At 41.4% G+C, this 13,507-nt stretch overlaps 1 protein-coding gene across 10 annotated transcripts in view; it reads right to left on the bottom strand.

Moving 5' to 3' along the window:
• WDR33 (WD repeat domain 33) overlaps positions 1–13,507 on the bottom strand; it is a 92,160-nt gene that overhangs the window by 4,484 nt on the left and 74,169 nt on the right. For 6 of the 10 annotated variants that reach the window (XM_045203053.2, XM_045203054.2, XM_053918542.1 and 3 more), the window contains 7 exons: positions 13,367–13,461; positions 13,071–13,157; positions 12,701–12,840; positions 11,922–12,074; positions 10,229–11,314; positions 7,104–7,212; positions 3,754–4,192 (listed from right to left, as the gene is read on the bottom strand). In XM_045203053.2, coding sequence (XP_045058988.1) covers positions 3,754–4,192; positions 7,104–7,212; positions 10,229–11,314; positions 11,922–12,074; positions 12,701–12,840; positions 13,071–13,157; positions 13,367–13,461 — 2,109 coding nt within the window. Of the gene's footprint in view, positions 1–3,753; positions 4,193–5,735; positions 5,845–7,103; positions 7,213–10,228; positions 11,315–11,921; positions 12,075–12,700; positions 12,841–13,070; positions 13,158–13,366; positions 13,462–13,507 lie in introns of those variants that run through there. The other 4 variants (XR_006656753.2, XM_045203056.2, XM_045203058.3 and 1 more) reach the window with 3 other exon arrangements.

Below are 13,507 nucleotides of genomic sequence, written 5' to 3'. Positions count from 1 at the left end.
GTCAAACCGGCCCAGTGTTGTGGAAGCAGCGGCAGCCTGTGGGAAGCAGGATAAGGGCCTGCCAGCAGAAGTGCACCAACAGACCACAGAAAGTAGGGAAAGGGTCAGAAGGTGGTAGGGGCATGAGACTGGTCTGCATGAACCACGTGTTCGTGACTTCCTTTCGGGCCAGGCCTTCTACTTTTTCATGAGTTTTCATTCAATTATCTTTTAGTCCATTTTGTTTTCAAAATTTCACAATTTACAGTAAAGTTGAAAAAATAGAGCAAGCTCATACATCCCTCACCTAATCAGTTCTTAATAATTTGCACATGTGCTTATGTACTCTTTATTCAATTGTTTCCATATTCATTTCTAAACAATTCTAAAATCAGCTGCCAATGTGATGCTCTCGCACTGCATACTTCAGTATGTTTTCTCTAAGAACACCATTTCTCCCATTTAATAATACTAGTACTAACCTAACATGTAATACTATTTATTCTATAGTCTCATTCAACTTTCTCCAGTTGTCCTCAAAATGTCCTTTACATTTGTTTTAAAATATGGATTTCAATCATAACCACATTGTTATTCGGTAGTCACGTCTCTCTACTGTAATTTACAACAGTTACCCTCCCATATTTTATCTTTTGTGATCTTGACATTTTTGAAAGGTCCACCCAGGTGTTTTATAGAACAGACCACAATTTGAATTTTTCTGATTGTTTCCTCATTCTTGGCCAAACTACTTATACCTTCTCAGTGACATCAATTTGTCTCATTGTCTATGATGTACTAGTGGTGCAGCGACCAAATTTCACTGTTGCAAACACACATTTTCTCCTTTGCAATTAAGTGATCTGTGGGGTGTGAGACTCACCTGTTTCCCCACAATCTTTTACCCAATGGTTTTAGCATCCACTGATGATCCTCGCCTGAATCAACTGTGACATTAACTGCTATAAAAGAAGTGATTTTCTAATTCTGCCACTCCTCCTACATTTATCACTTGGTGTTTTACTGTAAAAAGATCTTCCCCTTTTCCACTACACCACTCAGCTATCTTTTTAGTAACTTTTTTGGCCCTGAGGTAACTTATGAATCATGGTCCTGCAAATAAAGGGGATGTGACCAGAACACTGGCTAAATAACAACGTATAGTGAGGGTGAAGTGGCCCAGGAGATGAGTGGAACAGGAAGAGTAAAAGCAGAGGACTCTGTTTCCCTGAGACAGTCAGGGTAGAAACCCCAAACACAGCAGGACTCTTCTTTGGTCCAAAAGGGGAGAGAGAGAATCTAAGTTGCCCTAATTAGAAAACAGCTCCTGTTATGGTCTAAATGTTTATATCCCCCCATGTAATTCATATGTTGAAGCCTAACTCCAATGTGATATTTGGAGATGGGCCTTTGAGAGGCAATTAAGGGTTACATGAGATTACTGGAGTGGGGCCTCCATGATGGGATTAGTGCCCTTGTAAGAAGGAATACCAGGGAGAGCTTTCTCTCTCTTCCTTGTGAGGACACAGGGAGAAGGTAACTGCAAGCTAGGAAGAGAAGTCTCACCAGAAACTCATCCTGCTGGATCGTGACCTGGAATTTCCAGCCTCCAGAACTGAGAAAATACTGTGTTACCCAAAAAGTCCGTTATGTTTTTTCCTATATGATGGCTCTGGTAGGGCTTAGTTGTCTTTAACTTCATTTGAAACAATTTTGTTAACTTCCTTTGAAACAATTGTTACAGCTGTTATACCAGCGTGCATTTAAAAACATCCTATCAAAATTGGTGAATTTTTGTGCAGCCATTTTAATACTGAAGATGGAAGAAAACACGCAACATTTTCAGCGTATTATGCTTTATTATTTCAAGAAAGGTAAAAACACACTTGAAATGCAACAGAAAAAAAAGATTTATGCTGTGTATGGAGAAGGTGCTGTGTATGACTGAACGTGTCAAAGGTGGTTTGTAAAGTTTCTTGGTACTACTGACATTTTGACCAAATAATTCTTTGCTGTGGGGCTGTCTTATGCATTGGAAGGTGTTTAGCAGCACCCCCTAGCCTCCGCCCACTAGAAGCCAATAGTGGGAAACAGCTGACATACTCAAAATATCCAAAGCGATAAAGTTATTGGTGAAAATGAAAATTTTCACTGTGATCCCCCATCTGTAAAATGTGTCTTTTATGGAAAAAAAAAAAGCATAAGACTTTTTGGCCAATCCAATAAGTTTCTATTGTTTAAGCCACTCAGTCTATGGTATTTGGTTATGGCAGCCTAAGCTCCTAATAAACTGACCTCTCTCAAATGCCTCTCCTTATTGAACAGACTCATTTCTTCAAGTTAGTAAGCACCTACTATGACAACACTACTGCTCTAGGTCCTGAGGACACAGTGGTAGATGAACAAAGCCCCTGCCCTTCAAAGGGTGTGGTACTTCTGGGAAATATGGGTTATAAAGAAATAAACATATTACTTAGTGTCACACAACACTGAGTGCTACGAAGAAATAGAAAGCAGTTTAAAGGAACTGGGTATACAGGAGGAGAGATCTAACTGGAGCCACAAACATTTGGGAAACTGAGTCTCAGGCAGAGGAAACAGCATGCACAAAAGGAACAATTGCCATATCCAAAGAGCAGCACAAAGCTGTAAGAAGCGTAAGAGTTTAGGCTGTGAGACTGTTACTGATAGATGAAATACAATACAAATTGATGCTTAGTAAAATTTGAGCCTTCGCACAAGATGCAAGGACGCAGTAAATCAATTAAAGTCATGCTGATGCCAAAGCCATTGGAAACGAGGCACTTGCAGATATAAAAAGCCATTTCAGAGTGAATACTGGGTATCATGAAGAAAGGCCCTTATGAAAATTGGAAGCCCTTAAATTTTTTTTTCAAAACTCCCTTCTGATAGCTGCTTTCCTTAACCCTCTCTTCACCCTCATGGCCCTTTCAACAGCCACTCTCTTCTAACACACCTCATGAGGATGGGAATTGCCAACCCTTAACTCAGTCACCTACTAACACCACCAGTGAGAGCTGTGATGGGAAAATACGTGGGCAGGAACACTGAAGTGGTGAAGGCAGGAGTGCTGAACAGCATGGGCACTGTGATTCCTCATCTGTAAGATGCTTACAGTGACACCTAGCTCATAGTTCACTGTAACAATTAAGTGGGGCCATCTAGCACACAATACATACTCAATTATCATCATTCATTATTGAGTTTCACTTGCAATTTCACTAATTCTTGTTTTTACTACGCATTTTTTTTCCTCTGTATTTCTTATATTCTGTTTTTACTCCAAGCAAGTGGAGTGTTCAAGCCTGACCTTGACCTACTTTAACAGCAAGATTATTTTTCAGTTTGATTTCATTTGTTAGGATCTTTAGGCAATTTCACAAAAGCTATTGAACAATTCCTTTATTCTTAATCTAGATATCTGTATCTAGATAGATATCAATTTGTATGATTTCATCATTCTAATCAAGAGAACCTGGTGATTTCTAATCAGACCCAATAAACTTTACAGTATACATATCTTCCTTATCACTTTACAACACCAAAAGATAAGCAAAAAAATGATTTTTAAATTATAAAGACAAAAGAACCACATAAATATTAAAAAGCATATATATTTTTTAAAGTCTAACTGCAAAACACAAAGAGGGTAGGGCTAGAAGTGAAGTGAAAAAGAAAAGGGACTTTGTGGGAAAAAGAAAAGATAAAAAGCTCCAGGGAAGAAGAAATAGACCCACAAAGTATCTGCCCCACCTTTCTTCTCTGCGCCCTCGAAAACGTGGGTCCTCAGGATCCCGGGGAAATCGCTCATCTCCAGGTCTGCGGCCTTCCCATGTACCTGGAGGGCCCCGGGCTGAGCCCCGGCCATCCCCCTCGCTGAATTCCCTGTGATCAGGAGGAAACGGAGGCCCGGGGCCCCCTCGCCTCCACTTCTCTTCTTGTGGTAAAGGTCCTCCTCGCCCCTCAAATTCACGTAATCGGTGGCCAAAGCGCTTGTCAGGATGGAAGTCATCTGGTCTGCTGAAGTCATCAGGGAAGTCAGGGTGAGGGCCACGCCTATCAGGGGGACCCCTGCAGTCCTGGCCGCCCCGGAAAGGTCCCCTGTCTGGACCATGTTCAGGGCCACTGTTCTGCTCATGCCGCCTCTCTGACAGTGGGCCCATGTGATGGTTTGGAGGGCCCCGTGAGTCACCTATGAGAAACAAAGCTGCTTTTACCATGTCTTCCAGGAATTCTGCCAACACAGGTCTGGTTTTCAGCATCATAATGTTTTAGAAGGCATTCTTTTATTTAGAATGTTTTCCCTCTTTGGTTCTCAGCATACTAGGAGACAAATGTCTCTAAGGCATTATAAAATGAATAGAACTAGGTTTTTGTGGTGAAGATTTCCACTTCATCACTCACTAGAGTTAAGGAACTTGACCTAGGGCAAATTACTAATCTCAAATGCACCCACCTTACAGTATAGTGATTAATTTAGAAAATGTAAGAGAGCCTCACAGGAATAAGATTGAGCTTCTCTCCCCAGCCCTCACTCTTTCAGTGACTTCATTCTGCCCACCTGCTCTGTACCTAGGGAGGAGACAGGAGAAAGTGCACGGTGCAGGCCAGGGAGCCAAGCCAGGCACCACCCCTGCCACCCAGCCCTGCACTTACAAGGGTGGGCCTGCGAAGCCCGGCACTGGGCTACCTGCCACCCTCTATGATGTCCCCCCTTTAACCCACACTTCATTTAACTCAATTTGTTAACTCACACTTTGATTCTTAACAAAATCTTCTGTAAGGCACATGGAACCATGGGCTTCTCTTATAACTGCTTGGTAACCAAACCACCTTACTATATATATATCAGTTTTAAGGTTTATATGAACACTTTTTCTGCCCCTTTCTATGAATGATATTCCTCATCTATAATATGATTACCATTCCTTGCAAACAGTTTTTGGAAACTCACTAAAGATTTTTTAAAAATATTTGAACATATGTAATATATTAAAAGTACTAAATAAAATGGAAATAGACTAATAAAAGTGGAATAAAAATGGGAAAAGACTAATTAAACTTGTGATGGTTAACTTAGTTCACCTCCTAACATTGAAGGGATCTGTTTTCCTGGCTCCTGAACTACTTCAGCCATTATAAATGAACACTTATTTTCTGTCAACATATACTTTAATAAAACATTTCTGGTAAGTAGATACAAAGGGACACTGTGCCTCTGAAACAACAAAGTTCTGTACTTCAACGTAAGTTCTCCAGCAGCACCGCTCATGACATTTACTCTTTGAATTTGGTTTCCTGGTATCACAGGCAACCATAATTCTCACCCTTCCAATGTCCTTCCTCCTTCATTTCTGCTCATTTCTCTTGGCTATTTAAAACCCACTCATTATTCAAACGTAAAAAAAACTTGGATATCCGAGCATAAAAATAGACCATTTGAAGGGTTCTTTCCTCTCTTCCATGAAACCAGTCCTCTCCGTGCTCAGTTTGCAAATATCCTAGGTCTGTTTCCTTATGGAAGATAGGACCCTCACCTCTCAGTGTATTCCTGCAGCTAATGGCTTATCTCTGATATTAGGATGTTTGAACTTGGTGTGACCTGAGATAGAGCAGATGTTGTGTGATCTGAGGACACTGAACATTATTCCATTTGGACTTACCTATGTATATTAATCCTCCCATTACCTCTATCTGTTTAAAAGTACCCTGCTCATCCAAGGAAAGAAACCCACCACTAGAAATTAGAAGGGATGTGGCCACCGGTGATGGGGCGGCAGCGCTGGTTAATCCAGTAGGGGATGGCAGGGCCCCTTTCTCGGCTCTCCCTTCTCCCTTTGGTCCCTGGGAGGAAAAAGAGAGGAGGAAGAAAGAAAGAGAAAAAGAGGAAAGGGAAAGAAAAAGAAAGAGAAAGAGAAAAAGGGGAAGAACAAGGAAAGGGAAATAGATGGAGACAGACATAGGGTAGGGGAGAGGAAGAGAGGCAGGCTCTCAGTTTGTTGATGGCTATACCTTGTGAATAAAAGACTCTTCTTTCTTAGGGTCCCCAAACTCCAAAGGTTGGTTCTTGATGCTTGCCATCTCTTTTTCCCTGTTGGCCACCACTTCCATAAGGTGGGATTAAATTAAATATTATTCTAATTCCTTTATCCCTATCTCTAACACTCACATACATTCAACACTAAGCTTTAAACTCCCAAAGTCCTGGGGCTAAAAAATGCTAACAAGGACTCTTCTTAATCTGATAAAATGCGGCAAGAACCCTAAAGTATACCAGGGGAGCTGTGGGGCTTAGCCAATTAAAATGAAAAGGAGTCAAGTTCTTTGAAATGCAATCTCCATAGTACTCACATTCTCTGGCTTGTGTCCTCCCACTGATACAACAATTCCACCTCCTGATTTCCCTGCAGCCACACTCCCTCACAGTCCTTATCTATCCCCTGACTCTCCAACAGCCTGCAGTCCACTTACTATTGTAGGAAGTTTCAGCTCTTCCTGTGGGTGTGAGGGGATGCTAGGAGAACTTAATCCTTTAGGGAACTGGGACTCTGGTTCCCATTGTGTGCTCTCTTAGTTTCCTCATCTCTGTGCTTTCCATGTGCTCTCTTCTTTTCAAATGGTACAGAACAATGTAACTAGCTAAATAATTCAATACTTGACACAATTTGGGGGGAGGATGGGGTGGTATTAAAAACACTGTTGCAATCTCTGAATTCTTTATCCCATCAAAAAATTTAAAAGGAATCAGTCCAGCTCTCCAGCTGCTGCACTTGCAATGGATGAGCACTGGCCTCACTCCCATTCCCGCAAATGGACAAGGCCACCAGGGTCAGGCCACATTGTTGGGGGCTGTCCAAGTGTCTCACCACCAGTATCCAGTAGTGAGGAGCTCATTCCCTCCGGCAGCATTTATGGCTAACTAAAGCAAATTTATAAACAAAAGCAACATAAGACAAAGCTATTACCTGCAATGGCTGTGCTCTTATTTTCCTAGAGATGCAAATGATCATTCTATTCAATTACTTACCAATAAAACTATTTATTGTAAGATTTACCCAAAGGAGGTAAAATACAATCTCTTACTCAGCCAAACAGATATTTACCTTTGTTAGGGCCAGGTCCTTGTCCAGGGTTAAGAGGGGGGATGCGACCTTGTGCTCCCTGCTGCCCTAGGCCTGGTATCAGGGGTGGGGGGCCTGTGTTCTGTCCTTCCTGAAAAGATGTTTTTAAAGCGGGGGTGTGAAATCATAGGCTTGTGCTTCATGAATAGCAATTTTATTATAATGTGACAAGATAAAAACATTAGGTTGCCCCAAAGCCTCCAGCAGTAAATATAGCTAGTGACATTGTAGCAAAACTGTCTAAACTGGGGGAAAAGGAGATACTTCTCTGACCACAGTAAAAAGAAACCCACATATTTTAAACCTGCTTATAGGTTTTATTTAAAGCTAGATCTTTACTTGTTATGCCAAGCAAGAACCTCAACAGGAAGTCAGAAATCATAACATAATGACAACACTCTGCATAGAGGAACTCCTGGCAAAGGAAAGCCGTGGCAATCTCCGAGGACAGATAAGCTGTGCTCTGACATCCACAGCTCCTTTCCAGCCACAGAAAATCCACCATCCTCACAAGATTTTGAAAAGGGGGCAGTGGGAGAATAAGAAAGGGATGGGCTCCTAATGAGCAAGGTGTTCACACAAGCTTTCTCCTTTCATCTCCCTCTTACCTCTTCCTTCCAGACTCCCCTGTCCTCAGCAACCTACTGCTCATTCCCATTCAGGCACCTGGGATCTTGATGGATTCATTTGGTTCTTGCAGCTTCTGTCTGATACAAACCTGCTGTTCTGATGCTCTTAATCTCCTTGCTCTGAAACCCAACCTTGTCCTTAGTCTTCATATTCTGTATTTTTATCTAGCCATGTCTAAATTCTGATTTCCCATACTGTCTAGTGACCTTGGATCAGGTCTGTTGACAAACACACACACAAATCTCTAGGCATTCCCACATATTAAAAATGCATTTAGTGACTGGATCTACTATGATAATAGCTTAGTTTCAAAACCATCAATAGCAAAATTCTTTCACAATCCAAACTAGCTTCCATGAAAGAGTTGCCTTAGTAAGGCACAGCACTGTAGTTACAAACTATACCAGTCCTTTCTATACTCTCGTTTTCTGTCCATTTCACCCAAGGACAACTCTTACCAACATCTTTCATGCTGTTCATTTAACACCTGAAAGCAATTCCAGTAAACTGAACCAATTAAAACAATTGGTTTAAATAATTCACCTGGTCAAAGTGAAGAATGTCAGATTTCAGCATATAAAAAATATGAGCAAAGATTTTGATAAGGCAACTTCTGAGATTTGGAATGCCCTATTTCAAAACTTCGTATCATTCTACCATCATTTCTGTATGTCAATTAAATCTTTACAGGCATTATGCTTTTCATATATAAAATCTTTTATTACATGATAGAGTAAAAGCTCTTATTAAATTGTCCCAGAAATGCAAACCTGTCCCCTTCAATCTGACATGTTTGTAATTTCGGTCATAATGTGGAAGCTAAAGTTCGTATGTTTTTATCCTCCAAAACAAACTGTTAATTCACTACCACAAGGTGGGGTAAGTAAATTATAAACACACACAAGTACATTCTGTATTAATAAAATATATAACACTTTAAGTTTTACAGCAACTCAGTGTGGTAAACCTAGGTTTATTAAACTCATCCTAAATTTTGAAAAGTGCACAATAAATTCTGGAGATAAACTCAAATGCCATCAGATTCTCCGTTGCTGTGACATTTTTAGGTTCTGGAAGATCTACTGAAGAGTACCACATAATCTACTTATTTAGCTAGTTACTTTAATTCAGTGAGTCCAGCAGTCACTTTCACATTACAGATTCTCTGAGGTGTTAACAGAGTGTATTTTCTACACATAGTATCTGCAGCAAGTCCTCTTCCAAGCGAATGGAGTGTCAGGGAGTCAACGTTAGCTCACTTACTCACTCACCCAAATAATGCTTCTAGACTATGAAATTCACAAGAACATAAAAACCACAGAGCTGAACAATGTTAAATCCATCCACGCTTGTGCAGTCTTTCTGTAATTCTCCCCAAGCAACATGAATTGTTCTCACATCACTTCTCAAGCACAAGCTCAGGGAATGGGGAATAAAACTTGGCTGAGAAAAACAATTGTCAAAAAAGGGCCCAGAAAATTTCTATGGAAATACTCCTTCCTGTAAATATTTTTGTAAGTGAGCTGAAAACAATTTGAACAGAATTTTATCCAAAGGGTCACCATCTAAGAATGTGTAATTTTGGACTGAGACACCTCTAAAAGCATTCACTGAAATGAAAATAGTGAGTTACACACCCCACACTATCTTTGAAAGTAGAGCCAGCAGGCAGGTAAGAGGTGGCTCTGTTGCTGGCAGGCCCATGAAACACCATGCTAAAGTAAAGGACCCAGAAAATGAAGCGTGGCAGACTCAGAGGCTCCGATGCTTCCTCTCCAGGGCCACAGCTCTTCTGGGGTCCTGGAACAATTAGGAACTATATTCAACTGAGCATGTAAAGGCTATTGCTCCAGGAACTGAAGGTATGACTGACTCACCCTGACTCCAGGAGACCAGAAACACTCCCACCTTTGTGTCTCAGGAGGACTGCAAGCAATTCAAGATGATATCTGAGCCACTATACTCCAGAGTGACATGAACACAGCTAAAGACCACTGCCCAGGGCAAGAATGCCGTAGTTTTTTTAACCCAATTAACTTTTCCCTGAATTACAAACCCCTTACCTACACATTTATTCTTACAAAAAGGGCCATTTTAAAATGGAATTTAAGATGGTCTGTTAGGGTACAAACGCACCATCTTCTTAGATCACCAACCATCTGAATAAAGTGCCCATAAAGATTCAAAAAAAAAAAAAAAACTGTATTCAATTGAAAGTTAATCTCTTATCGAAGAACGCCTATTAGAAAACATAGGTTGAGAAGTAAAGATTCATATTGCGATATATTTAATGGTCTATTTAATTATTCTTATCTTCTTCTTCGGCTGTATTGCTATTCTCAGACCAGTATCACCACTTGAGAGACATTTATATCAGCTGTGATTGCTTTTCACAGCATTTGAAAGTGCCCCTGTGCAGTGCAGAGTATATTTATTTTCCCAATATGGAATGCCCACAAGTTGCAAATAAATAATACCTGATTGAAGGGGGCCCGCGGCCCATCACCTAGCAGAGCTGTTTTCTGTTGCTGGAATGGTATTTGCCCTTGAGATGGATGTGGCCCTCTTGCTGGGTTCTGCTGTCCCTGAGGTCCAGGGGGCCCTTGCATGCCACCCTGAGGTGGAGGTCCCAAAGAGCCCTGGGGCGGCCCCTGCTGACCTTGTGAGCCTGGAGGCCCTCGCAATTCTTGGGGAGGGCCCAGCATTGATCCTTGAGGTGAAGGACCCTGCATGCCTCGCATCTCCTGAGGACCTCTCATTTCCTGAGGGCCGTGTCCCAATAGTCCACTTGGAGGATGAGGTCTCATTTCTTGAGGCGGGTGGCCCATCATCATGCCTTGGGGAGTAGGACCCTGATTCTCTCGAGGGCCTGGAGGGCCCTGCATTCCTCTTGGATTCAAACCCATAAGAGGTCCCTGAGACACAGGACCTTGGATCCCCTGAGACCCTGGCCCACCTTGTATCCCATGAGGGTGAGGAGGTCCTTGCACTCCTCTGGGACCAGGTGGCCCTTGCATACCTTGAGTACCAGGAGGCCCCTGAGGGCCCATGTGACCCTGGGGACCAGGTGGGCCTTGGGGGCCTATGTGACCTTGTGGGCCAGGTAGACCCTGAGGACCCATATGACCTTGAGGACCAGAATTACCCTGTGATCCAGGTGGTCCTTGAAGTCCCAAAGGGCCATGAGGTCCAGGATGCCTTTGCATTCCTTGGGGCCCATGCATGTCCTGAGGCCTTGGCAACCCTTGGGGTGGGCCCGGGGGCCCTTGTGGTCCCATGAATCCTTGTGGCCCTCCACCTCCCTGATGCAATGGAGGACCTTGTGGTCCCATTTGTCCCTGAGGTCCAGGGGGTCTAAACTGTCCCTGTGGACCTGGAGGCCCCATTTGCGCCATGTTCATTGACATCTGCTGAGATGAATGGGGCTGTTGAAAACCTTGAGGAATCTGAGACATTGGACCTTGTCCTGGAAAGGCCTGGGGTCCAAGGAGAGGGGTACCAGATGAAGGAGGAGGCTGAATTTGCTCAGCCTGTTTCTGCGCAAGTCTTTCAATTTTAAGTTGCTGGAAAGAAAGAAAGAAAAAGCATACTGAAAAATAAGCCAGAGCCCTAGAAGATGACAATACTGCTGTCACTTATTTCACTGGGGGAATCTCAGAACAAACATGAAGCATTGACCTCTTAACACCCCAATAGTAACTACAGTCCATGTAACATTCAGATAATCCAGAGGGCACTCAGGCCTTCGGGCTCACTGTAGTGAGGTGCTGGGACACAGCAGTCAGGATTATTTATTGTGACCAGGAAAAGCCCAATAATTTACCAATGTTTTATCATTATCAGTAGCTGTCAAAGTAGGAAAATTAAGAGGAAACCACTTGCTATAAAGCTGACAGAAAAAGAAAAATTATTTTATCTGTGGATAAATAAGTGAATTCCAATTTAAACTATGTTGGCTTTATCTTTTCTATTAGAAATGTATATTTAACTGAGGTCTACTCACTGCTTGACTGATATGGCTAGAAACTAGCCCCGTAACGTACCAGTAAGAAATGGCGGTGCTTATCAGATCCACCTGAGAGTCCCATCCCTTCTTATGAGCATATCAATAAACAATGTCATCACTACTTTCTCTGAGCATCTTGAATCCCCCTAAAGAGCTGCACATACCTCTAGAAGCTGTGGGTTAGTGTACTGTAATGTGGCCATTTCTTGCTCAATTTCTGCTTGTGTTTTTTTCTTCTCTTCCAATTTAATGTCCTCTTTTCTGTCATTCAGTACCTCATTTGGGGCAGGAATCGGAACTTTATTTTGCATCCAAGCCTCGGGAAACAAGAGAATATTAAAATATACCCTAGATGTGTAAGTAATAATGACAGAATGAGAAAACCATTCTATAATGTCATTGGCTAATTCTAACTTCCTGAATACAAGCTGGCGCACCCGATATATTGTCTTCATTTCTAATGCTAATTCGTAGTGGCACAGGAATGAAATTTGGCAAGCACATTACTAGGTAGAAATTACTAAGTTCACAAAAGCTGTAAGATCTTGCATGTTATTATGACTGCAAAGCTTGCCTGCCTCTTTAAAAGGGCGCACACTTTGTGTTGAGGGACAAATAAAGCAGAAGACAGACAATGCAGGAGAAAGTCAACATACTCTCTCTGCTCCGCGCCTTTTTCCTCCCTCCTCTGATAGCATGGATGATAATAAGTAGGCAAGAATAAAAGATCTAGAGAAAATTCATGACAAACTCAGCACTAACTGCAAAGCAGCAGATGGGAACTATGTCTAAGAATGCCTGAAATATCTAAAAAATGCTCCAAAAGAGTCTATAGCACAGAAATATCTTCAACAGATAAGATAATCCAGAGAAACATATTCTGAACTTCAATCAGACTCACCAAGCAAAACCTCCAATGCATGAATGAGATACAGCCACTCACCTGCTGGAACTGAGCAGGAATAGGTTTTGCATAGGGAACTTTCTTCTGAGGTACTTTTTTCTGATCTTTTTGCATCACTTCCTCCATTCCCCAATCCAAACCTGGAATTGTCATTTCAATTTCATTTGATTCATCTTTCCCTATAATCATAAAGATAAGTAATTAGTCAAAGAAATGAAAGTGGCCACTTCATCAATGAACACATTTTTGGAAGAGTAGATTTTAAATCTTATGCAGTTTATATTACTTTTATCAACATTTCTCAACATAGATCATTTTGGCATTTCCAAAATAATTTAGTATCATGAAGAGAAAAAACAGATCTATAAAATTTTATAAAAATAAAATTCATAGGTACAACTTCTCTTACCCATCTGCTCTTGTTCCATAGCTAATTTAAGTTGTTCTGGTATTCCCATCCCTGGAATTACTGCCAGGCTATTAGGTTCAAGGTCATCTATAAATAGGAATATATCCACTGTCAACGGAGATTTGATAAATGTACTGGCCCAATAAAATTAATAATTCTACAAAAATGAAACCTACCACCAGTAATTTACAAATCAACTGTAAAACTAAAATTTGTTCTGTAAATACATCTCAATACTTAACATGTTTTAACAGAATATCCTATTTCAAAGAAGGATAAACATGCAAGAGCCTCACCATATTCTACTCCATCTTCAGACATTCCTGGTAATAGGTTTAGATTATATCTATCTCTCATTTTATCACCTGGTCGGTTTCGGGTCCAGAATTTACTGCAAAATAAAAGAAAGTGACCAGGAGAAGGGGAGTAGCATGACT

This window comes from Desmodus rotundus, chromosome 2 (assembly GCF_022682495.2).
Source record: "Desmodus rotundus isolate HL8 chromosome 2, HLdesRot8A.1, whole genome shotgun sequence".
Taxonomy (NCBI): domain Eukaryota; kingdom Metazoa; phylum Chordata; class Mammalia; order Chiroptera; family Phyllostomidae; genus Desmodus; species Desmodus rotundus.
The sequence above is the reverse complement of the archived record's forward strand: the minus strand, read 5'-3'. Positions and strand labels throughout refer to the sequence as shown.